The sequence below is a fragment of the Coregonus lavaretus genome (genome assembly GCF_964263955.1).
Source record: "Coregonus lavaretus genome assembly, contig: HAP1_SCAFFOLD_2150, whole genome shotgun sequence".
Lineage (NCBI taxonomy): Eukaryota > Metazoa > Chordata > Actinopteri > Salmoniformes > Salmonidae > Coregonus > Coregonus lavaretus.
Window position 1 is genome coordinate 55,088 of NW_028160937.1, and position 26,711 is coordinate 81,798.

At 43.4% G+C, this 26,711-nt stretch overlaps 1 protein-coding gene across 1 annotated transcript in view; it reads left to right on the forward strand.

Moving 5' to 3' along the window:
• Positions 1-23,405, forward strand: part of LOC311121278 (RING1 and YY1-binding protein B-like) — a 29,980-nt gene extending 6,575 nt beyond the window's left edge. Inside the window, exons 3-5 of the mRNA XM_084195787.1 lie at positions 17,042-17,884; positions 17,995-18,078; positions 19,517-23,405. Of these exons, the coding sequence (XP_084051913.1) occupies positions 17,042-17,884; positions 17,995-18,078; positions 19,517-19,766 (1,177 nt within the window). The 3' untranslated portion in view covers positions 19,767-23,405. The remainder of the gene's footprint in view (positions 1-17,041; positions 17,885-17,994; positions 18,079-19,516) is intronic.
• Positions 23,406-26,711: the final 3,306 nt, after the last annotated feature.

The window sequence follows — 26,711 nt, forward strand, 5'->3', positions numbered from 1 at the left end:
TTAAGCCATTTTGAATTCAGGCTGTAACACGAAATGTGGAAGAAGTCGAGGGGCATAAATACTTTCAGAAGCTACAGTGCCTTCAATCTACTCAGCACTCACCGTAGAAGTAGTAACAGTTAGTTCACAGTAGTTTACTCTCCTCTCCGACTGTTGTAGTAGCATTGGGTGATAGTGTCCAGTCTTGCGCACCAAGGCAAGATAGGCTTATAGCTGTGTAAAGTGCACCGTCTTTAGGACAAAAAATGAAATGCAAAAAAAGTATTCTATGAAGAACAGCTTTTTATTTAGCGTTTTCACCGTATCTTATATCGGTCCTTTTTGGTGGATTACACACAGATAGAAATACATCCGTAAAAGAGTAATATTGGTCAACCGATAAATTGGTCGGGCTCAATACATAACGCCATCTAACCAGTTATCAAAGAATGTTAGTTATATGTTGTTATCTTAGCCAGCAAGCTAGCCAGCCAGCTATTTAGCCAACTAGCTATTAGCCTAGCAAGCCTAGCCAACCACCACGGTTATGGTCAGCAAGCTAGAGCCCAACTACTTGAGAACAGCTAGAACCCAACTAACACAACACACAACTAAAACAACCACAGATCAAAGCAAAGAGGGAGCAGAGACTTGCAGATTGATGGCTGGGGCTCATCCGATGGTAAAACTTTTAAAAGCGTGCAGGCCGAGTTAGCTACCAAAGCCAGGGGGAGGCGGGTGCTTCACCGGCCAATGGAGAGTCAAGGAAATCCCAAATAGATAGCTGACGGATATCTGGAATCTATCGCGCTAGCACTAAGCCAAGGTGGAAAAGGTTACAAAACTCCCATAGCATAGTTCACAGAGAACATGCCGAAAAGTTGACAAAACAAAAAGGAGAACAGACGAGGTGCTACAAAATTAGATTTTCTGTTTCGTTTTAAGCCCACGGGAAGAAGGCATAATGGCCTGCCATGCTAACGGGTTCCCACTAGATAACACAGCCACAAAGTCTGTGCCCCATCAACTTCTTGTTTACATCACACTTACTGCGATTGGTGGATTGTAGCTCACCACTGCCAACACTTGGTTTGGAATGTAATTACATGCTATCATGGCTAGTGACTAACGTTAGCCAGCTTATGCTAGCTGCTCAGTAGCACAGAGTAGATCCTCCATATGACGTTGAGAAATAGTGCATTGTGGGTAGTTTAGTTTAGAAGATATCCAGAAATAAGTTAAGAAATATTTAAAACATAACAACTATTTTTGTACTTAAAGGTAACCAGATCGTGACTACAGCGATGTTACTAAGTCTTTGACCACACTGTGTTGTTACATGCTTCCTACCCTTTAAGGAAGTCTCAAGTTTTTGATCGCCTGAGTTAGAATACCTCATGATAAGCTGCAGTACATACTATTTACCAAGAGCGTTTTCATCTATATTTTTCGTAGCTGTCTTTTAACCACCAGAAACCAACGCTGGCACTAAGACCGCACTCAACGAGCTGTGTAGGGCCATAAGCAAACAAGAAAATGCACATCCAGATGCGGCACATCTCATGGCCGGTGATTTTAATGCAGGGAAACTGATCCGTTTGACAATTTTTACATTTACGTCATTTAGGAGACGCTCTTATCCAGAGCGACTTACAGTAGTGAGTGCATACATTTTCATACTTTTTTCATACTGGTCTCCTGTGGGAATTGAACCCACAACCCTTGCGTTGCAAGCACCATGTTCTACCAACTGAGCTACACGGGACCAGCATGCAAGGCTCTCCCTCGCCTTCCCTTTGGCAAATCTGACCATAACTCTGTCCTCCTGATTTCTGCTTACAAGCAAAAACTCAAACAGGAAGTACCAGTGACTCGCTCAATACAGAAGTGGTCCGATGAAGTGAATGCTAAGCTACAGGACTGTTTCGCTAGCACAGATTGGAATATGTTCCCGGGATTCATCCGATAACATTGAGGAGTTTACCACATCAGTCACCGGCTTCATTAGTAAGTGCATCGACTATGTCATCCCCACAGTGACTTTACGTACATATCCCAACCAGAAGCCATGAATTACAGGCAACAGCCGCGTTGAGCTAAAGGCTAGAGCTGCCGCTTTCAAGGAGCAGGACACTAATCCAGACGCTTATAAGAAATCACGCTACGACCTCCGAGCAGATGTTGCAGGGCTTGCAAACTATCACGGATTACAAAGGGAAACCCAGCCGCAAGCTGCCCAGTGACGTGAGCCTACCAGATGAGCTAAATGCCTTTTATGCTCGCTTCGAGGCAAGCAACACTGAACCATGCGTGAGAGCACCAGCTGTTTTCGGATGACTGTGTGATCTCGCTCTCCGTAGCCGATGTGAGTAAGACCTTTAAAAAGGTTAACATTCACAAGACCGCGGGGACAGACGGATTACCAGGAAGCGTACTCAGAGAATGCGCTGACCAGCTGACAAGTGTCTTCTCTGACATTTTCAACCTCTCCCTGACCCAGTCTGTAATACCTACATGTTTCAAGCAGACCACCATAGTCCCTGTGCCCAAGAATGCCAAGATAACCTGTCTAAATGACTATAGCCCCATAGCACTCAGATCTGCAGCCATGAAATGCTTTGAAAGGCTGGTCATGGCTCACATCAACACCATCATCCCAGACACCCTGGACCCACTCCAATTCGCATACTGCCCCAACAGATACTCGGATTACGCAATCTCTATTGCACTCCACACCGCCCTCTCCCGCCTGGACAAGAGGAACACCTATGTGAGAATGCTGTTCATTGACTACAGCTCAGTGTTCAACACCATAGTTCCCTCCAAGCTCATCCCTACGCTCAGGACCCTGGGACTGAAAACCCTCCCTCTGCAACTGGATCCTGGACTTTCTGACAGGCCGCCCCCAGGTGGCGAGGGTAGGCAACATCACATCTGCCACGCTTTCTCATCCTACACAGTTACAAACAACAACAACTCCATTCAGAATATATATTTCAGCCAGACCCGTTGCTGACAGGTGTATACAATCGAGCACACAGCCATGCAATCCCCATAGACAAACATTGGCAGTAGAATTGTCCTACTCAGTGACTTTCAACGTGGCACCTTCATAGGATGCCACCTTTCCAACAAGTCAGTTTGTCAAATTTCTGCCCTGCTAGAGCTGCACCGGTCAACTGTAAGTGCTGTTATTGTGAAGTGGAAACGTCTAGGAGCAACAATGCCTCAGCCGCGAAGTGGTAGACCACACATGCTCACAGAACGGGACCGCCAAGTGCAGAAGCGCGTAGCGCATAAAGATAGTCTGTCCTTTGTTGCAACACTCACTACCGAGTTCCAAACTCCCTTTGGAAGCAACGTCAGCACAATAATTGTTCGTCGGGAGCTTCATGAAATGGGTTTCCATGGCCGAGCAGGCCGCACATAAGCCTAAGATCACCATGCGCAATGCCACGCGTCGGCTGGAGTGGTGTATAGCTCGCCGCCATTGGAATCTGGAGCAGTGGAAACGCGTTCTCTTGAGTGATGAATCACGCCTAATATCACTTTGATGACTTACGATTGGCCAACAACAACAAGCTACACGCGCCACTCTAGTGAAAAGCAAAGAGCATCAGCATAAATTATACAAATTCTCTCTCTCTACTGCAGAAGGCGCATTCGTATCTGTATGGGTCCTTCCGGACAAGTCAGTTAAAATTACACCTACCCGAGACACGTGACAATCATATCAGGGTCCTGGATCTGGCCTCGGGTATTCAGGTACAGGTGGATCCGTGAAGACCTCTAGTGCTAACATGTGGCTGTATGTGTGCTACAGAAGCAAGATCAGGAAAATGCTTGCAATATCAACATGCATGGGGAGGCCCAACTCTCACCCAATCCCACTTAATGCCCAAGTAGGCCAAATCTAGCTGTGCACTGCCACCGCACTCACTTTGGTTCTCCAACAAGAAGGCACTGTGTGTTTGTGACCTGACCTCCTGAGTTCTGCCGTTAATAGTTGGAATACGTTTTTCAAGCATTCTTATACGAGAGGAGGCACATCTTGAGTAATTTTTTGAAAGGTTTGCGTTAGCTGATCAATGCTGTCAGGCATATGCTGCTATCATATTCAAATGTAGCCAGCACAGCACCTGAAACCAATCACTCTGCTCCTAGAATGTGACACCTTGCTGCTGGATCAGTTTTCCTGATGGCTGTGCTGTGTGTTGGTATGCTGTACCTCGAGTACTCCAGGTCCCAGGGAGAACCCAGCGGGGCCTTTTTAACTTGATTAATGGTCGGGATCAGGGGCCAATGTTCTTTGGCTGTTGTGACGTGATGCCTCAGTCTGTGGGTTTGGGGATGTGACTTTCCCTGTTGATTGTTGCTTGCCACTTTGTTCCAGACATGTTTATGCAGAGGTAGGATTTTTGGCTCACTGCTGTGCGTCACGCTGGTGATTCTCGTATTCCAAATCAAATGATTAGAATTGCGTTAACTCTGCTACTGTTGGGTATGCACAGACTGCAGCCTGTTGACGCTTCACAACGACATTTTGATGTCCAGATGTTTGTGAGTGTTGGTCAGTTTAGTGGGATGGTGTTAAACTGAGGTTTGCAGTAGCACTCAGACTGAACTTGCACATTCACAAATGTTCTGCTCTGCAAGAATAGGCTTCACTTAAGTGGAGGGAATGGGAGGCATGTATTGCTCAATATTTTAGCGTAGCCTCACAATAGAGAGGGAATTCAATGGTAATTGAATTATAAGACTTAGGCCTACTTCAATATTTATATCCTCTTTGTGACTGTTTTGATCGGGTCACACTGAAAGCAATAATAGCCTACAGCGCGTGTGTGTGTGTGTGTATGCGCGTCTGTTAAAATGATTGAATAGAGTCATTATAATCCGTGGATTTTACCACTGTCACATTAACACAAATTGTCAAGGCTAATGGAATTACTTAAGAAGGACGTGCTGGCACACTCCATTTGTATCTGCAAATGCTTATCAAGCATTATCAGCATCTGCATTAATCCTTAAGCATGAGCAGGTAGGCCCTAATCTTAATGTGTTAATTGGTAGATTTAAAAGTTCTTAATTACTTCATGAGATTTGAGAGAATGTGAGTGATTTTTAAATACAATGGCTCATTTGGCAATCTGACAAATGGAGAAACGTTGAGAGAACGAGCTGTTGAATTGAACTTGTCCTCAGAGGAGGGTGGAGAGAGAGAGAGAGCGAGTGCGAGAACAAGACTGAGAGAGACGTCTAGAGTGACTGAGTGGGGAGGCAAAGTAGCCTGGAGAAGAACTGAGAGCAGAAGGTACAGAGGGACAAGGAGTATCAGAGAGCAGAGAGGGGATATGAGAGTGAGTGTGGGCTGGAGTGGCTGGGCCCGGCCATGCTGTGAATGGGTGGGAGGAAGGGGGGTGAGGCCTGCTGGTCGTGATGGACTGCAGCGGGGGGATGTGTTCACTCAGCCAAGAGTCTCCTGGGGGATGACAGAATGGCGCACATTATTACCCAGGGAGGGAAGGAAAGCGCTGGGCTGGCCCTCACACACGCCTCTTTCCACCACGGTCATCCCTCCTCTGGATCACAACTCCATCCGTGTCAGTCACAACACGAGACAGGGAAAGAAACAGCTCAGCGGTAGTGTCATCTGGAAGAATTTATTGGATTGTCTTTTTATTCAGGTAAGATTATTATATGTGACATGATAGTCTTCTGTGTATAGAATTCTTCGTCATTTGGAGACTGGATCAGTGGTATTTCCATGAAAGCAAATTTGTAATGTCACCAATGTTCCCTCTAATTTTTGGGGGCACTGAGCACATTTTTGGTATTGTGAGCAGAAACTTTAAGGTTTCTCTGATTTGTATATAGGCTATGTTTCTGTTTTGGTCCCTTTGTATAGTGTACAGTGCATTCGGAAAGTATTCAGACCATTATTATTCTAAAATGGATGAAATAAAAAAAATACAATCTCAATCTACACACAATACCCCATAACGACAAAGCAAAAAAACAGGTTTTTAGACATTTTTGCAAATGTATTAAAAAATAAAAACAAAAATTGAGCTCAGGTGCATCCTGTTTCCATTGATCATCCTTGAGATGTTTCTACAACTTGATTGGAGTCCACCTGTGGTAAATTCAATTGATTGGACATGATTTGGAAAGGCACACACCTGTCTATATTAGGTCCCACAGTTGACATTGCATGTCAAAGCAAAAACCAAGCCATGAGATCGAAGGAATTGTCCATAGAGCACCGATACAGGATTGTGTCGAGGCACCGATCTGGGGAAGGGTACCCAAACAATTCAGCAGCATTGAATGAACACAGTGGCCTCCATCATTCTTAAATGGAAGAAGTTTGGAATCACCAATACTCTTCCTAGAGCTGGCCGCCCGGCCAAACTGAGCAATCGGGGGAGAAGCGCCTTGGTCAGGGAGGTGACCAAGAACCCGATGGTCACTCTGACAGAGCTCTAGAGTTCCTCTGTGGAGATGGGAGAACCTTCCAGAAGGACAACCATCTCTGCAGCACTCCACCAATCAGGCCTTTATGGTAGAGTGGCCAGACGGAAGCCACTCCTCAGTAAAAGGCACATGACAGCCTGCTTGGAGTTTGCCAAAAGGCACCTAATGGACTCTCAGACCATGAGAAACAAGATTCTCTGGTCTGATGAAACCAAGATTGAACTCTTTGGCCTGAATGCCAAGCGTCACATCTGGAGGAAACCTGGCACCATCCCTACGGTGAAGCATGATGGTGGCAGCATCATGCTGTGGGGATGTTTTTCCGCAGCAGGGACTGGGAGACTAGTCAGGATCGAGGGAAAGATGAACGGAGCAAAGTACAGAGAGATCCTTGATGAAAACCTGCTCCAGAGTGTTCATGACCTCAGGCTGGGGCGAAGGTTCACCTTCCAACAGGACAATGACCCTAAGCACACAGCCAAGACAACGCAGGAGTGGCTTCGGGACAAGTCTCTGAATGTCCTTGAGTGGCCCAGCCAGAGCCCGGACTTGAACCCGATCTAACATTTCTGGAGAGACCTGAAAATAGCTGTGCAGCGACGCTCCCCATCCAATCTGACAGAGCTTCAGAGGATCTGCAGAGAAGAATGGGAGAAACTCCCCAAATACAGGTGAGCCAAGCTTGTACCGTCATACCCAAGAAGACTCGAGGCTGTAATTGCTGCCGAAGGTGCTTCAACGAAGTACTGAGTAAAGGGTCTGAATACTTATGTAAATGTGATTTTTTTTATTTTGTATAAATGTGCATACAATTCTAAAAACCTATTTTCTAAAAATACATTTTAGATTAAGGCTGTAATGTAACAAAATGTGGATCTGAATACTTTCTGAATGCACTGTACAACATGAAACGCCTGCTGTGAACCGCTGTGTCCCCCTGAGCAGTGTTGCTTGATGACTTGTTGAGCTAATTTGAAACAGTACCTGTTTACACAAGAGAGAGCATGCCAGCGCATGACCGCATCAGGGTGACTGGGTCCAACAGACACTGGCAGACACCCCTCACATAACAGGGAGAGGCAGGCAGACACAGAGGAGATATACTGCAGGGAGAGAGAGGAGCTTGAGGTAAGAAATGAGAAATAACAAGGGAAGGAAGAGTGAAAAACAGTGAGTGAGTGACTGACAGCACAGAAAAGGTATAGCAGGGAAGCAATAGATACAAATTGAGAATGGGGACTGGAGACAAAGTGGATGATACACTTGACTAGAGGTAAAGAGAAGAGATAATGATTCAGCAGGGAAAGAGAGAAGGGTGAGAGAGCGTGATTCAGTAGGGAAAGCGAGGGCGGAGAGAGCGCAAGTGATACACAGAGGAATGTGTCATGGAGCCTCTGATGGAGGGAGCTCATACATGCTTAGTGCTGTCACAACGACGGCTGTCAATCACCCTGAGGGGAAGCAATTTGTAGCCTGAAGGTCAGACAGAGGGAATATCTCGCAGTGGGAGGCCACACACATACACACACTCAGAAGCCCCACACTGGTCTGGGTTAAAGGGTGGTAGTTATTTTTATAAAAAAATTATGAGGGACTTATTTCTTGCCCCATTTGTTTTTTGAAAAAGATTTCCATCGATTTCTTTTCTCTTTTGTCAACTGTCCCGAATAGTTGTCACTGCACATCACCGTGGGAACTAAATGTCATGCTCAGCTGCCTTGTTGTCGTGCTCTTTTCCTCTGTGAACATGACAGAGGGCGAGAAGGAGGAGGGCTCTGCAGGGGCCCACTGTGCTCACTGAGTACCTGGGGCATGGGGAGGCATGCAGGGGCATCCCCCTTGGGGGTGCAGGATTCTGTGTCTGGAGGAGATGGATGATTGTTTAATTCAATGTTTTAATAATGCCCTTGGCTCTAGCCAGCAGTGAGTCATGCAGACAGTGCTGCAGACTGGAGCTGTTCTCTAGGGCTGCACGATTCGGACAAAATATCTAATAGTGATTTTCTTTTGTGGGGGGGGGGGGCTAGATATTGTGGTTTTCAAATGCTTGGGTGAAAACTTCGTAATTCCATCAGACATGGTTAAACCAAGTGTCAGGGTAGAGAAAATCACTTCTAAAAATTAGATCATATGAATGAATACATACTGTGCTAACTGAATACAAAACCAAATGAAACGGATCTTTTTTAACATTGTTATATGCTACATATGATAATAGATAGGATTATTACACCTACATCTTAACAAAAATACATGTTTAACATGATCATCAAAATATTGCACTATAGGCCCAGCACTTATGAATTAATTAATGAATAACATTTTGACTTCCTATTTCTTATTTCACCATTTTGAGTTTTTAAATAACCTAAGTTAATTATGTATTCAGGCAGCCATAGGCTACAGATGGAATAGGAAACTTATGATTGTGTAATTATGTATAAGTAGGCTCAATCATGATTATAATTTAAATGATAAGTCAAAGTGCCTTAAAAACATGTAACACGTAGCCTACCGATTGTAAGGTGCAGCCTGTGTCCAAAAACTGTGTCTGGTCCAGTCATTTGACGTGACATGTTTCAACTTCACCCTTAATTCTGTTGTACAGTGTTGGGATGGCGACTTGGGATGCTGAGATGGAATTTTGTATGTCCTGTCCAGCTTGTTTATCATCTTCTTGAAGCTATCTTTGCTGACGGTGTAAATAGGAACCATGTCTTTGGCTATGTGATAAGTTATAGCCTCTGTGATTTTTATGTGTCTGCGGGATGTTTTTCGTAGGGCGTTACACATGAAAATGCATCGACAATCAATGCCTGTTTAACGTAGGTGGCTGATTGTGGCTTAAGGGCTTTGCTGCTGTCAGGTGCTTTTTTTTACCACGCAATTGCCACAAAGTAGGGGACTGTTATTCTTCAAATGATTGAATAAATTTGTCGTGTTGCCTCTTGTTTTCACCACAACTCTGAGGCACTTTTTGCACAACACTTGCATTTGGTAGCCAAAATACTCCCATACCACTGAAGATGCGCCCTTCTTTGGCACCAAATCGAAATTCTAATTAGCACTAGTAGCACTCATGTTTCAGATACACACTTTGAGGTAAAGCCACAGAGTTTCTGAACCTCATACTGTACTGTCTTTGGTAAAGCCCCTTCTCTCCTCACCAACACAGACGCATGTGATTGGCCAGCATATGCATGTCATGCAGAGAGTGGGAGAGCCCGCTTGTGATTGGCCAGTATCCTCTGTGCATGTAGAGGGTGAATGAACAGGGTCTAGCGCCTCTCATTGGAGGAGGTACCGCAGTCTAGTTTTTCTTGTATTAACAGTGTCAAAGAAGGAGAAAATTGCAGCCTCTTGCGATATGGATATTGAACATGTCAATATCGCAATTTCGATCTGAATACGATTAATTGTGCAGCCCTAACTCCAGGTGCTCTCTACAGGCTCCTACACTGTTCAGTACTGTACTGTATTCGCGACCGGCTGGAGCAAACAGGCTCTACACCACTAAACAGTTAGCAGACTGGTTTATGGGAGCTGGGTGCCACAGCTTGTTTAACATATTCCAGAGCAGCCAGTTTTGCCTCTGCTCCATCAGTCCCTCTCTGTACTGAGGGGGTTGGGTTATGCGTAATGATCAAGGCATGCTACACATTTTTGACACTGATGACTGCAGCAGCATGAAAACGTTGGCGCGTAACAAGATTTTGATGCTCCGTTAACATGGTGTGGGGAACTGTTCTGATCAAACTGAAGCCCAATGGATCACACGATTTTGAATCTGAAGACTGTGCACACTATGGCTGTGATTTAGTAGAAAATCCAGTCTTGATTAGGCCTAAACAGAGGAAGAAGATGGGACTTAAATACGAAGAAAATTCACCTCACAGATGGGGCTCTCTCGGCTCTATTGACTGAGAAGAAATGCTGTTACACAGCTTGACTTGCCATATGGACAACAAAATAAGTATTTTAGATTCAGATGATGATGTCTTACTGTCTGACTACAGTTGGCTGTCCCTGGTAGAGGGGACCTTTTGTCTAGGCCCATCTCTCTCATCTCTCTTAGAGCTGCCACTGCTGCATGCTCTGGGTCTGTGGCTGGCTGGGAGTAATTGCCTGTCCTCCACTTAGCACTCAAAATAAAGAGCCGTGTTAATGAGGGCTTTCCTGTGGTCGCCTCTCTCCGTCTCTTCTCTCTCTACAGAAGTGCTCAATATCTAAATTCTGTCACAACACTGCTTGGTTTCAAGTTCAACAGTATGTTTTTTGCATCTCTCTGTCTCCACTCGCTATGCTCTTCAGGTAGGAGGGTAATATTGACATGCATGACTAGTTCCTTGGAAGTACCTCTTATGATTGGGTCAATATAGTGGGTGTGGCTGGCAGTATAACCATAGGTCTCAGTCTAACTGGGTTTAGAGTGTTTAGTGCTGATGACAGTCATTTCATAGCCTCCTGGGGAGTTAGAATCCACACCCCATATCAAGGGGAATTTAAGGGGAGGTCAGCAGAGAAATTGTCAATCATTATCTATGGAGGTGTGAAAAGGAGGAAGTTAATCGGTCTAGGCTTATCTGGTGTTTTTCAGTGAGAAGTGGCTTGGTACAGACGCAGTGGCTCTGGTTTCCTGCCTACCAGCAAGGTGAGTGTGGCCAGCCCGGTGATGTGGATCCAGCAAGCAAGCCGTGTTAATGGGTCACAGAGTGGTGTTGTTCAGAGTAGCAGTGACGTAGCTGCTAAATTAATAATACACTGTAGAGTAAGCGCCAACGGGGAGCAGCGCTCCGATCATGATCATGCCAGCAACAATTCCATGGCTGAGTTACAGCTGGCACTGAATCACAGCTTAACTACTGGGGCTGTTCCTGTTGCCTCCCTCTCTCTGGGCTGAGCTCTGCTGCTGCTGCGTCTGACACAAATCTCTGGGGCGATGGGCCAAGGAGGCGGTGAGCTAATCAATCAATCACGCTCACTTTCTACCTCCAGCGCTCTGCTGACAGCTTAACCTGCCACAGGAAATTATTTCTGTTCCCATCGGACGCGGGCTGCACTGAGAACCTGTTTACGAGTGTTTGGGCTGCGTGCGTCCTGCCAAATCCTGTGAAGGATTGGCAACAATATTCCCTGCCATTGGAGACTAATAGTTTTGGTGCGTTTGAGTGCTTGTTGCAAAGTGACTTTGGGTGCCAGTGTAAGAGTACAAGTGAGGCTCCTCAAGGGTATTGAGAATTGACATTGATATGAAGTTGTGAAACCTTGTCAAGTCACTTAGGTTTCTTTGAGTGTCTCATCATCCAGATGCTACTGAATGTGAGCATGTCGATCCCTCCCCTCTCCTCTGGAGTGTGACTGGCATTGATTCTGCTGGAGTGAGTGAGTAGGCTAGCTCCAGAGCCATGCCAGCTGTGCTGGGTGGAGTCACTACAAGGTCCTCCTCATCAGCATTCACCACAGCCTGCCTATTGATTGGAGCGCGAGCGCTACGACATGATGCCCTATTATGGAGCGATTGATTGTCTTCTGATCGACTGGTACCCCGAAGGAGAGACGGTGGGTTCTCTATCTGCTGCAGAACGGGGATAGAGAGACAGACAGGTGGTGGGGAAATGGCAGGAGCACAGGAAAGATGGAGGTGGAGAGAAAGGTGGGTGAGAGGGAGGGGTGGGGGCGTAAGTAATGGTGGAGATGAGTGGGGAGGTGGGAGACCGAGAGAGAGAGAGAAAGTTAAAGGGTTGATATCTAGGATGTGCTGTTTCTCTCTAAAGTAAACCACTCCAGCAGCCTTGTTAAAACCACTCTCCTCTCCACAGACAGAACTCATCAGCCATGCATCATTATCAATGTACACATTGTAATCAGACAACCGCATCTGAAATTAACCATAACTCAAGCCTGAGGGCCATGTTGTCAAAAATATGTTTTGGGCAGCGCCAGCTGTATCATCAGAACAGCCCCACTCAGTATTGTCATCAAGTTTCTGCTCATGTTCTGACCCACTTAACCATAACAGACTCTGAGAGAACCAGTCAACACCTCATCGGTATTCTAGTCAACAGGTAGGCTACATTTTCTATGAGCCAGACAGAGCTTGTTTATCAGTTCAGTCTGAGGCTCAGACAGGAGGATCAGAAAGCATGGAAGTCCCCATCTGCCCTCAAACTTCCAGAGAGTTTCTTTAAACATGACACACTCTGAGCTAGACAATAAAGAGGACCTCCTGGCAATTCAGTAGATGAGATGTGGAGGCGATGCCATAGGTGGATTGTGCCTGCAGAAGTGTCTCCTGAGTAGCTGGCAAACCATGCACCACTTAGGCATGGTTGAGTGTGTAAATGTGTGGTATACTTTGGTATTTCTCACTGAGCTGACCCAGTCCAGTGATATGATTATCTGTGCTGGTGAGAGCCAAATATTGGCTAACCCTGTGTCTATGGCACTCTCTGGTCTTCTCTCTCTCTGCCCCTGAGACCCTGCTCTTCCCCACCTACATCTGCCAGCTGTTGTCCATTATGCTGTTGGAGCGTGTGCTGGCTCAGGGAGGCATGCGGGACACGCAGCACTCACCCCTCACATCTCAGACCTCCAGTAGAGAACTGTGTGTGTATGTGTGGTGGCACTGTGGGTGTATATGACACTTGAGCATGTCCTTGTTTGAAAGAAAATAAAAAAATGTTGTCTATTAAAATAACATCAAATTGACTAGAAATACAGTATAGACATTGTTAATGTTGTAAATGGCTATTGGAGCTGGAAATTGCATATTTTTAATGGAATATCTACATAGGCGTACAGAGGCCCATTATCAGCAACCATCAGTCCTGTGTTCCAATGGCACGTTGTGTTTGCTAATCCAAGTTTATCATTTAAAAAGGCTAATTGATCATTAGAAAGCCCTTTTGCAATTTATGTTAGCACAGCTGAAAACTGTTGTGCTGATTAAAGAAGCAATAAAACTGGCCTTCTTGAGACTAGTTGAGTATCTGGAGCATCCGCAATTGTGGGTAAGATTACAGGCTCACAATGGTCAGAAACTTGTCAACAGTGAAGAGGTGACTCTGGGGTGCTGACCTAGGCAGAGTTGCAAAGAAAAAGCCATATCTCAGACTGGCCAATAAAAAGAAAAGATGAAGATAGGCAAAAGAACACAAACTGGACTTTTTCTTTGCAACTCTGCCTAGGTCAGCATCCCGGAGTCGCCTCTTCACTGTTGACATTGAGACTGGTGTTTTGCGGGTACTATTTAATGAAGCTGCCAGTTGAGGACCTGTGAGGCGTCTGTTTCTCAAACTAGACACTAATGTATTTGTCCTCTTGCTCAGTTGTGCACCGGGGCCTTCCACTCCTCTTTCTATTCTGGTTAGAGCCAGTTTGCGCTGTTCTGTGAAGGGAGTAGTACACAGCGTTGTACGAGATCTTCAGTTTTTTTGGCAATTTCTCGCATGGAATAGCCTTCATTTCTCAGAACAAGAATACACTGACAAGTTTCAGAAGAAAGTTATTTGTTTCTGGCCATTTTGAGCCTGTAATCTGAGTCTGTACGCCAATGTCTACACTGTATTTCTGATCAATTTGATGTTATTTTAATGGACAAAACATTGAAAACAAGGACATTTCTAAGTGACCCCAAACTTTTGAACGGTAGTGTGTGTGTGTATATATAGTACCAGTCAAGTTTGGACACACCTACTCATTCCAGGGTCTTTCTTTATTTTTACTATTTTCTAAATTGTAGAATAATAGTGAAGACATCAAAACTAGGAAATAATACAAATGGAATCATATAGTAAACAAAACAGTGTTAAACAAATCAAAATATATTTTATATTTGAGATTCTTCAAATAGCCACCCTTTGCCTTGATGACAGCTTTGCACACTTTTGGCATTCTCTCAACCAGCTTTACCTGGAATGCTTTTCCAACAGTCTTGAAGGAGTTCCCACATATGCTGAGCACTTGTTGGCTGCTTTTCCATCACTCTGTGGTCCAACTCATCCCAAACCATCTCAATTGGGTTGAGGTCGGGTGATTGTGTAGGCCAGGTCATCTGATGCAGCACTTATCACTCTCCTTCTTGGTCAAATAGCCCTTACACAGCCTGGAGGTGTGTTTTGGGTCATTGTCCTGTTGAAAAACAAATGATAGTCCCACTAAGCCCAAACCAGATGGGATGGCGTATCGCTGCAGAATGCTGTGGTAGCCATGCTGGTTAAGTGTGCCTTGAATTCTAAATAAATCACTGACAGTGTCACCAGCAAATCACCCCCACACCATAACACCTTCTCCTCCATGCTTTAAGGTGGGAACTACACATGCGGAGATCATCCGTTCAACCACAACGCGTCTCACAAAGACACGGCGGTTGGAACCAAAAATCTCAAATTTGGACTCATCAGACCAAAGGACATATTTCCACCGGTCTAATGTCCATTGCTCTTGTTTCTGGGCCCAAGTAAGTCTCTTCTTATTATTGGTGTCCTTTAGTAGTGGTTCCTTTAATTACTGATTTCTGAGGCTGGTAACTCTAATGAACTTATCCTCTGCAGCAGAGGTGACTCTGGGTCTTCCTTTCCTGTGGCGGTCCTCATGAGAGCCAGTTTCATCATAGCACTTGATGGTTTTTGCGACTGCACTTGAAGAAAATGTAAAAGTTCTTGACATTTTCCGGATTGACTGACTTTCATGTCTTAAAGTAACGATGGACTGTCGTTTCTCTTTGCTTATTTGAACTGTTCTTGCCATAATATGGACTTGATCTTTTACCAAATAAGGCTATCTTCTGTATACCAACCCTACCTTGTCACAACACAACTGATTTGCTCAAACGCATTAAAACTAACTTTTAACAAGGCACACCTGTTAATTGAAATGCATTCCAGGTGACTACCTCATGAAGCTAGTTGAGAGAATGCCAAGAGTGTGCAAAGCTGTCATCAAGGCAAAGGGTGGCTATTTGAAGAATCTCAAATATAAAATATATTTTAATTTGTTTAACACTTTTTTTGGTTACTTCATGACTCCATATGTGTTATTTCATAGTTTTGATGTCTTCACTATCATTCTACAATGTAGAAAATAGTAATAATAAAGAAAAAAAACCTAGAATGAGTAGGTGTGTCCAAACTTTTGACTGGTACTGTATATAATCGTAGGGACTTAAAATCTGTTATAATACAGTTTGTTTGGATCCTGGATGCTGATTGGTTGATAGCAATCCCCAGGGTAATGCCTGTTAACAGTTCCACTGTCCCACAGCCATGCCTGGTAATTCATAAACTTAATCTCCCCAGGAAAAAAGTGTCTAGCCATTATTTCCCCATGTTACTCGGTTAGCATTTGGTAAGCAACAGTTGGGCTTAGTCTAAACCTTGCTGCCTTCCTCGCTGACCTGTGCAACAATGTTGCAGTTTTTTTTGCAATCTCCAGCTGCCATAGAGAGAATGAACGTGAAGAGACTGACAACTTCTGAGCCAGGTGAATTCATTTATCAGGATCATTATAATGGATATATCCAAAGAAATGGCAATAGAAACAAATGAGAATTCAATTTGCGGTCATTTCAGCTGCTTGGTGTGATTGTGTGCTAGCTTTAGTTGGTAGCTACTGTAGCCTGCCTGGCAACCTTTATTGCTTAGAATGTTTGGAATGGACGACCAGCTCATTTGGCTAGCAACTTCGTCAGGTGGAAGGATGAAAGAAAATTAATTGACTAATGAAAATAAATGTTTTATTGAAAACATGTAATCTTAGAAATAAAAAAAATGGGGTAACCGTTTTATAAAAGCAATAACCCAGGAATTATTGTGAATATTACCCTCCAAAGGGCTGTTTCCTAAGAACAGCCCTTAGTCGGGAGTTATTCACACGATAATCCCCGGGTTCTCATTCAGTTGACTCAAGTGTTTTTAAGAGAGGAAACGTACATTTGTTTTTCATGAGGTACCTGTCCTAACCTCTCAGGATGAAGAGTGATGAGCTCCCACTGAGCCTTTTATCCTAGATACTTTTATTCATATACGAGGCACTCATTTGTCTCCATCTCTCACTCACAACGCATTTGCCTGCTGAATGAGAATGGTTTGGCTCAAAGAGAAAAGGCTAGGTGTTTCTGTGTGTGAGTGACGACAGAGCGAGCCACAGAGTGACTTCATTCTGCTCTGGTAGGCTAGCCAGCTAGTAAGTGAGCGGCTGCACGTCCCTGTGTATCCCAGTCTGACAAATGGGGCCAACGCTGCAGTAATCAGATTAGAGGACGTAAATGACGGGCTGCAAATGTCCCACCTTGTGATTCCCACATTCATTTTATTACAGCACTGAGCTAGTGAGATTACTCTTCAAACAGACCAGCCCGACCAAGAGCTGTCACTTACACCCAGCCAGCCAGCCGTGTGTGTACATTAACCCTTTCACTCCACAGAGGCACTGTGGCTCAATCCAGCAAACTCCTTATAAGATGATACAGAGAGTGTGTGTTGCTATGTGGTCAGGCAGGGGCTGCTCATGGTCATCATGTCCTGAGTAAGCTGAGCCTGGAGTCGCTGCTGCCTGCAAATCTCTGTTTGTGCCCTGGCCTCTATAGGAAACCCAGGATCAACTCCCAGCTGGTGGCCCAGCAGGTGGCTCAGCAGTACGCGATGCCTCCCCCGCCCAAGAAGGAGAGGAAGGAGAGGCCTGAGATGGAGCACGGCCCGGACGGGGAGCTCTTGGACGGGGAGGGGGAGCACCCTGAGGGAGAGCTTCCGGAGAGAGTGAGGCCAGAAGGAGAAGAAGGAGAAGTAGAACCTCCCCTGGATAAAGACCAGAGGGGGAAGGAGAAGCCAGACAAGGACCAAGCAGAGAAGCCAGAGAAAGAGGAGGAGAAAGAAATAGGGAAAGAGATCAGCCCAGCCAGGCCCATCGCTAAGAAACCCAGCATCAAAGACATCAGCCCAGCCAGGCCCATCGCTAAGAAACCCAGCATCAAAGACATCAGCCCAGCCAGGCCCATCGCTAAGAAACCCAGCAACAAAGACATCAGCCCAGCCAGGCCCATCACTAAGAAACCCAGCATCAAAGACATCAGCCCAGCCAGGCCCATCGCCAAGAAACCCAGCATCAAAGAGATCAGCCCAGCCAGGCCCATCGCTAAGAAACCCAGCATCAAAGACATCAGCCCAGCCAGGCCCATCGCCAAGAAACCCAGTATTAAAGAGATCAGCCCAGCCAGTCCCATCGCTAAGAAACCCAGTATCAAAGAGATCAGCCCAGCCAGGCCCATCGCCAAGAAACCCAGCATCAAAGAGATCAGCCCAGCCAGGCCCATTGCCAAGAAACCCAGCATCAAAGAGATCAGCCCAGCCAGGCCCATTGCCAAGAAACCCAGCATCAAAGAGATCAGCCCAGCCAGGCCCATTGCTAAGAAACCAAGCATCAAAAAGATCAGGTCAGTGTGTATTTATAAAGGAATAAGATGTCTGTTCAGTGTTTGTGCAAGCATCTTTCCTCTCCAGACATGAACTTTACTAATATACTCCTCTGTGTTTTCCTGTGCAGACCCAAGACAGACATTCATCAGAGTCCACCCAGCATACAGTCTGGGGAGTCAACAACCAAGACCAACAACTCTCACATCTCTAGGTGGGTAATTCTCCTCTTACGCATGTCTTCCACTACTAGTACTGACAGTATCTTACAGTTGACAAAAATTGTCAAAGACTCCAGTCACCCAAGTCATAGACTGTTCTCTCTGCTACCGCACGGCAAGCAGTACCGGAGCGCCAAGTCTAGGTCCAAAAGGCTCCTTAACAGCTTCTATCCCCAAGCCATAAGACTGCTGAACAATTAATAAAATGGCCACCTGGACTATTTACATTGACCCCCCCCCCCCCCCCCCCTTTGTTTTTACACTGCTGCTACTCACTGTTTATTGTCTATGCATAGTCACTTTACCCCTACCTACATGTACAAATTACCTCGACTAACCTGTACCCCCGCACATTGACTCAGTACCGGTACCCCCTGTATATAGCATCGTTATTGTTATTTTATTTTGTAATTTTATTTGTATTTATTTAGTAAATATTTTCTTAACTCTATTTTCTTAAAACTGCATTGATTTGACATTGTGAGAATCTGTCATGGGATTTAAATTGGAACTCATACAAGATATTCTAAAATGGGCAATCAGCGGTTGCTACATCCATTTTTGGACTAATAAATTAATTTTTATGTACCCATGGATTCTTGAAGAATATAACAAATAAATGTCTCAGGAGCTTAGTTCAACTGTCAAACCCTACCAGAACCCAAAATATAAGCTTGTTTTACGCCAATGTTTGTAAACAAAGTAAATGTAAACATACACTATATAGTCTCAAAACATGGTTAAAATTATAATTTTTGATATTATGGATCCGTAGCTCTGTATATTAATTTTAGAGTGGTTACATTTATCCAGCCCATTCCTCCGCTTTTTACCGAAACGGGGGTGAGGAGAACACTATTATTGTTTCAACTGCTGATTGCTACTTTAAAGGGATACTCAGAGTCAGATTAATTTATGGTTACCATTTTTATGTCTCTGCATCCAGTATGAAGGAAGTTAGAGGTAGTTTTGCTAGCCAATGCTAACTAGCATTAGTGCAATGACTGGAAGTCTATGGGAGCATGCTAGTTGTTACCATAGACTTCCAGGCATTGTGCTAATGCTAGTAAGCAATTGCGCTAATGCTAGTTAGCAACTTTCTTCAAACTGCACTCGGAGACACACAAATGGTATCCACTAATTAATCTGACTCTGGGGAAGTAGATAAAGGACTTAATTGCCAAAATCACAAAGTATCCTTTTAAAGGCCAAATCCGTAGGAAACCTCAAGTGATTCATAAATGGTATTTCATGTTCTACACCCACTCTCACTTTCTCCCTCTTACTCCTGGTTGGTCTTGTAGTATACAGTGAAATGAGCAGTTGGGTCTAACCACCCACACTGTGCTGCCCACCTCACTGTGGTTGTAGCTTAGTAAGGCAGTTTTATCAATGTAATCCTAACCCTGTGTTTTCCCCCCTGCTGACCAGGCCCAAACTGAAGAACATTGACCGGAGCACCGCCCAGCAGCTAGCCATAACGGTGGGGAACGTGACAGTCATCATAACGGACTTTAAGGAGAAGACCCGCTCCTCGTCCACATCCTCGTCCACTGTGACGTCCAGCTCCGGCTCCGAGCAGCGGCACCAGAGCTCCGGCTCCGAGAGCATGGACAAGAGCTCGTCTCGCGCCTCCACCCCCAAAGGAGAGCTCTCTGTGGGGCATGACGAGTCCTTCTGAGCCCTACAGTCCAGGTGCTCCAAGAGGACTCTGTGGATCGGATCCCTTAGGGGGAGATATTTCACCTTCCTACCACTGCCTCTCCCCCTGCCTCCGCCTTCATTCCATCACCGTCCCTGGATGCTGAGAGAGCTAGCTGATTGGAGCCGTCTGATTGGAGCCGTCTGATTGGAGCAGCCCAAGGCGTGCGTCTGATGGAGAAACGTCCAATCATGGGTACACGTTGAGCATGGCCCAGGCGGGAGAGTGGGGCTGACGGGAATAGCGCCCCCCCTGGTGGCATCCTGACACTTGTATGTATTGTTTGATATTTGTACGTGGACGTGTGGCCGACATTTTGTTTTTGTGTAAAGAAATGATCTGCTGTGCACAATAACCACCATCATTTTAACAACTGAAACATTATGACCCTTATTTATTAGTTGTTGCACCTGTATACTTTGAGAGACTTTTCTTTTGTTGAAGCTTTGCTGTGTAGTTGTACCTATCTCTCCCTTTGACACTTGTTTTGATGGTTGAACTGGTAGGATGGGACAAGACTCTTGAGACCACTACACACTGGTGCTACATCGATACACTGTGAAACAGTTTCCGACGTGGGACTGTCATTCACACGATCCAACAAAGTGCTAATAACCCAGAAATGTTCTCTCACGCTCTTACACTCTCACTCTGATTTTAGTTTGGACCTCCATGTGGTCTTTCAGGTTGATATGTAGAGGTCAATGTGCAGCATAAAAAGTTAACTTGCTTGGTTTGATTTGAAGGTCGTACAATGTCAACTCAACACACACCCAAACCTTTGCTTCTAGCTTTCTTTGTCTATGATTTAGTCTGATATATAGCTTATATCTTATACAGTCAGTGTCTCCTGTCCTTAACTGTATAGTGTAGGCTATTGTGAAAAACACTAAAGTTGTTGATGTTTTTGCATTCCGTCGATTCAGTATTGGTTAGCCAGTTGAGGGAAGGTGTGGTACCTTCTGCTTTGAGACAGGTTTATTTCTGTAATGACTGAAGGAAAGGTACAGTGGCTTGCGAAAGTATTCACCCCCCCTTGGCATTTTTCCTATTTTGTTGCCTTACAACCTGGAATTAAAATGGAATATTTGGGGGTTTGTATCATTTGATTGATGCCTACCACTTTGAAGATGCTAAATATGTTTTCTTGTGAAACAAACAAGAAATAAGAAAATAAAAAGAACTTGAGTGTGCATAACTATTCACCCCCCCAAAGTCAACACTTTGTAGAGCCACCTTTTGCAGCAATTACAGCTGCAAGTCTCTTGGGGTATGTCTCTATAAGCTTGTCACATCTAGCCACTGGGATTTTTTCCCATTCTTCAAGGCAAAACTGCTCCAGCTCCTTCAAGTTGGATGGGTTCCGATGGTGTACAGCAATCTTTAAGTCATACCATAGATTCTCAATTGGATTGAGGTCTGGGCTTTGACTAGGCCATTCCAAGACATTTAAATGTTTCCCCTTAAACCACTCAAGTGTTGCTTTAGCAGTATGCTTAGGGTCATTGTCCTGCTGGAAGGTGAACCTCCGTCCCAGTGTCAAATCTCTGGAAGACTGAAACAGGTTTCCCTCAAGAATTTCCCTGTATTTAGCGCCATCCATCATTCCTTCAATTCTGACCAGTTTCTCAGTCCCTGCCGATGGAAAAACATCCCCAAAGCCACCACCATGCTTCACTGTGGGGATGGTGTTCTCGGGGTGGTGAGAGGTGTTGGGTTTGCGCCAGACATAGCTTTTCCTTGATGGCCAAAAAGCTCAATTTTAGTCTCATCTGACCAGATTACTTTCTTCCATAGGTTTGGGGAGTCTCCCACATGCCTTTTTGGCGAACACCACATTTTTTTCTTTAAGCAATAGCTTTTTTCTGGCCACTCTTCCGTAAAGCCCAGCTCTGTGGAGTGTACGGCTTAAAGTGGTCCTATGGACAGATACTCCAATCTCCGCTGTGTAGCTTTGCAGCTCCTTCAGGGTTATCTTTGGACTCTTTGTTGCCTCTCTGATTAATGCCCTCCTTGCCTGGTCCGTGAGTTTTGGTGGGCGGTCCTCTCTTGGCAGGTTTGTTGTGGTGCCATATTCTTTCCATTTTTTAATAATGGATTTAATGGTGCTCCGTGGGATGTTCAAAGTTTCAGATATTTTTTTATAACCCAACCCTGATCTGTACTTCTCCACAACTTTGTCCCTGACCTGTTTGGAGAGCTCCTTGGTCTTCATGGTGTCACTTGCTTGGTGGTGCCCCTTGCTTAGTGGTGTTGCAGACTCTGGGGCCTTCAGAACAGGTGTATATATACTGAGATCATGTGACAGATCATGTGACACTTACATTGCACACAGGTGGACTTTATTTAACTAATGATGTGACTTCTGAAGGTAATTGGTTGCACCAAATCTTATTTAGGGGCTTCATAGCAAAGAGGGTGAATACATGTGCACACACCACTTTTCCGTTAGTTATGTTTTTAATTTTTTTGAAACAAGTTATTTTTTTCATTTCACTTCACCAATTTTGACACTTTTGTGTATGTCCATTACATGAAATCCAAATAAAAATCTAATTAAATTACAGGTTGTAATGCAACAAAATAGGAAAAACGCCCAGGGGGATGAATAATGTTGCAAGGCACTGTAAAGTTCAGATCACCTGTCAAGACCACAGTTTGAACTGTAATATAGTGATGCCATATACCGTTTATGATATCCAACTTATGCTAAGGGACTTCAGGTTTTTATAAGTCCTAGCGAACGTTTACTAATGTTCTTTTTGAATGCTCTGGTTTACAAAGTTTAGATTTTTCTGGTTTATTTAGTGCAAATTCCTGGACAGTTCATGACGATTGAGAATTGATTTGAGTTACTTTTTCTGCTAAGATATATTTAAAACTCCAATATGTAGGTTAATTGAAGGCATAAACATTGCAAGTAGATGATATAGCTAATAGAATGTTATTGAATTTTGTTTAGCATTTTCAAAGCAGTAAACACTTACCTAAATAACCAATTAAATGGTTCTAATTCTCATTCTCCTTAGACAAAAATAGACCAACGTAATTTCCTCTTAACTGTATTAAATTGTATAAAGAATAAATGTGTATATCTTAGTTTTATTTATTGAAGGACCAAAGGAATTTCATAATGACATGTTACATAGACAAATGAATAACAATTTGAGATGCAATTATAAAATGTGTGAAATGAAATACATTTTAAATAAAGACTAATATAATCCATTTAAATGGTGTAATTATTGTCCACTTTATAAGGAACTCACCTAGATAAACCTGAGAATAAGCTGAACAGAAAACGCTTTAACATTGTTTCACTCACAAGTCAGTTTCTCTACTTAGAGAACCCATGACTAGAGGCAATGAGAAGCATTCAATGGGCAGTGAGCTGTGGGAACTCTGCAGTGTCCAGAAGCTCTTGGAGCCATGTAAAGCCCGGTGCTCTGAGCCTCTGCTCTGCTCCGCTGTCCTCAGTACAGTATCTCCCCCTGCAGAGAACCAGTTGGCCTGAGCAGGCCAGTTCAATCTCTCCCTATAGACTTATCTCTAAAGCAGGTCAGGCAAGGTGGGCATACCCTTCTAACTTACCATGACCATGAGTCCACAGGACAGGTGTTGTAGTAAAGACTTTACTATCTATTTAGTGTAGATACAATAATCATATTTGTGCGTTGTGAATTAGCAATGTTTGTTGTCCAATAAGGCCATACAATGTTGATTTACTGTTTAACAGATGCCCGTTTCACATTTTTCAACAACACATTTTTCTAACGATTCATTTGATTCATATGAATTGATTCTTTTAAATGATTTGTTGATGAAACAAACGATTCACTTCGCTATTGTTGGTATCCGGTTCAATTGCTGTGAATCAAATCATGTGAATCAAAATAATCATTTGTGAATTGCGAACAGTATTTGTAGGGAAAAAGATTAGCTGTAGCCTTCCTTTTGGATTATGTGGCTACAAAACTTGTTTTGTAGATACTTCAAGTTGAGTTGGGCATTCAATTTATGGAACATTGCAACTCAATAGATGCTAGTCAGTGTGCAAAGTAAACACTTCTAAGGTAAGATAAATATGGCAACTAGAAAAGGTACATTTCCTGAAGAAAATGTGTGTGCTTGCTTCCGCTGTCTAAAAATAAGATTTGTATGGTAGTGGGAGATGTGATGAATGTAGAATTCAAGCTGAATAGAAGCTGAAGCAGTTCATTATAGTAAGAGTAGGTCTGATTTCTTTAGAAGACTGCTATATATTTCAAATAGCACATCAATTATTAGAAATGGCAGAACTATGCCTCTGAAAAAATGAACTGTGCCTAAAACTGAATGAACTGTGGCAGGACAGGCTTTCAATAGTGCTATCCAACTTCTGACACCAATGTAGTTAATTAGGGGGGGTACCCTGACCAGGACTTAAACCCTGATCCCTGTGACTGTCATTCCAAAACCATTTTACCAATAGGCAAAAATCTCTTGGTAATGTTGCTAGGTGTTGTACTTAAGGGTGCTTTAGTTCAATTATTTTTTAAATGTATTTTCTTTTATTTGCTCAGTCGCCTCAGTTTAAAAACAATGAAATCCGTTAAACAGTTAATCAACTTTGTATGGCCTAAGCATAAGTTTTAACTTCTTCTGACTCCTCCATGAGTTTCGTTTTGCTGTTCAGCTATATGATTATGATATGTAATAATTATGTATTTAAACTACATTTTGTGCAAAGATATGGAGTCTCTAGGCTACATTGAATGAGGGAGAAGATCAGATTTATTCAAAGAAAATGCAATGTGAACAGAATTAATTAGGTGTCTGGTTGAGATATGAAGAAAAATATGTTATCGGTCACATTTTTACTGAGAATATTAACTCTTTGCATTGTAATGCAATCCAGAAGAAATTGGCCTAAAAAGCCATATTTTCACATGCCTTACCCGCAACCATAGTCACATGACTGACTTCTGTGACATTATTATAGAATTGATTCATTCTATGTTAAATTATTGAAAATTGCCATTTGCTGGGTATATAAAACTTTGCTTGTCGTGTATAATCTGAAATGGTGCAAGAGCAAACTTTATGAGAATAATGGCATTGGCGCTAAGTTGTTTTATTTTATATATTTTTTTCCTTTGTTTCTTTTACGCACAAGCAGTTCTGTTCTTGTGCGACCAGTAACCTTAATTTACTGTGTAAAGATGGTTACATTTTTTTTAGCTTTGTTTGTCAAAGACCTAAATATAGAATACTTGTTTACTGACTGAGTAACATTAATCTCTTGAATTTCCAATTTAAATGTATTATACAAGGGCAATTCCACAGTAAAAGAGTGATGCTGAGACTCACTTCTTTCACTTTAAAATGTATGTCAAACAAAAACCAATGATTGCAAAGTTAAACAAACCATACAACTCTATCCATAAGGATTATTTTTAACAATTTCCACTGAACATTTTACAAAAACACATTTACTTGAAGAACAGTGTAGATCCAAAGTTTGGTAACCGTCATTGTGTTACCAAACTTTGCCACTGGGCAAAAACTGGTTGAATCAATGTTGTTTCCACGTCATTTCAACAAAAACATTCAATGTGATGACGTTGAATCAACGGGGAAAACTGATTGGATTTGCAAAAAGTCCATCAACGTAAGGGATTTGTAAAAAAACAACAACACCGAAAGTAAATCTAAATCCAATGACATGGTGAATATTTTTTTTTAATTTCACATTAAATTTACATTAGTTGACAACTCAACCAAATGTAAATCAAAACTAGACGTTGAAATTACATCTGCCCAGTGGGTTGCATCTGCACTGTTCTTCAGGTAAATGTTTATTTTTTTGTAAAATGTGTTTTAAAATGGTAAAAAAAGGTGTCCTTGTCCATAAAGTTGTATCGTTTGTTTAACTTTACAATCATTGGTTTTTGTTTGACATACATTTTAAGGTGAAAAGTCTGAGTCTCAGCATCACTCTTTTATCATGGAATTGTCCACAAGCTGTTTTCATTTTCCCCTATTACAATGTCTTGTACAATGCTTTTCATGTTAATGCTCAGTAAAAGTATGTAGGGTCAGTATATTAATCAATTTTTTTGTTTGCTTTCTGTTTCCTTTCTTACTACTTGCTGATGTGTCATTGGTCACCCTATGAGATGGTCACATTACTTCCCTAGTGTGGAAATGTATGGAGCGAATTTCAAAGGATCACAGCTTCTTGTCTACTAGCTTGTACAATGTTGAATAATACATGTTTCCTGGCATGTGCACGACTTAACGCTTATAGGCTACCTTATTATTTCCTCTGCTTCAAATAGAAATGTATATTTATGAATTTTGCTTGTAGTTTTTCACAAATAAAATTGTTAAAGTTATCTATTCCTTGGGAGTTTTGTTTTGTTTTTCCTCCTCTGATGGAGCATAGTGACCTGAGCTGTGGCTTCCATGTCTTATCAGTTATCTCTGGCTGCCTTCACAGATCAGCTGTCACGCCGGCCTGGCCGTCTCCCGCACTGTCACTCGGACCTGACTGAGATGTCTGAGTGTATGAGGAGGGAGGGAGGTGAGAGTGTGTGTGTATGAGGGGGATTTCCTTCTACACAGTGCAGTGACACGAGACGCGGGGGATCCTTACACGTAGGCCCCCCACCCCAGTCATCTCTGCTGGGGCAATCCTTCCTCCCCAGTGGCTGGTTAGCAGAGCAGCAGGGCAGCAGAGCTCTCAGACAGTGGGATGAGGAGGGGCTCGGAGCAGAAGCAGCAGCCATCTGCTGTCTGTCACAACCTGGATGACTAGACACCACAGATGAGTCAAAGATACATGATGATTAGAAGCATTTTGCTGCACCTGCTATAACATCTGCTAAACTCTGTACCTGAATAATAAACTTTGATTTGAATTAGTTAAACTTAACGGTATCT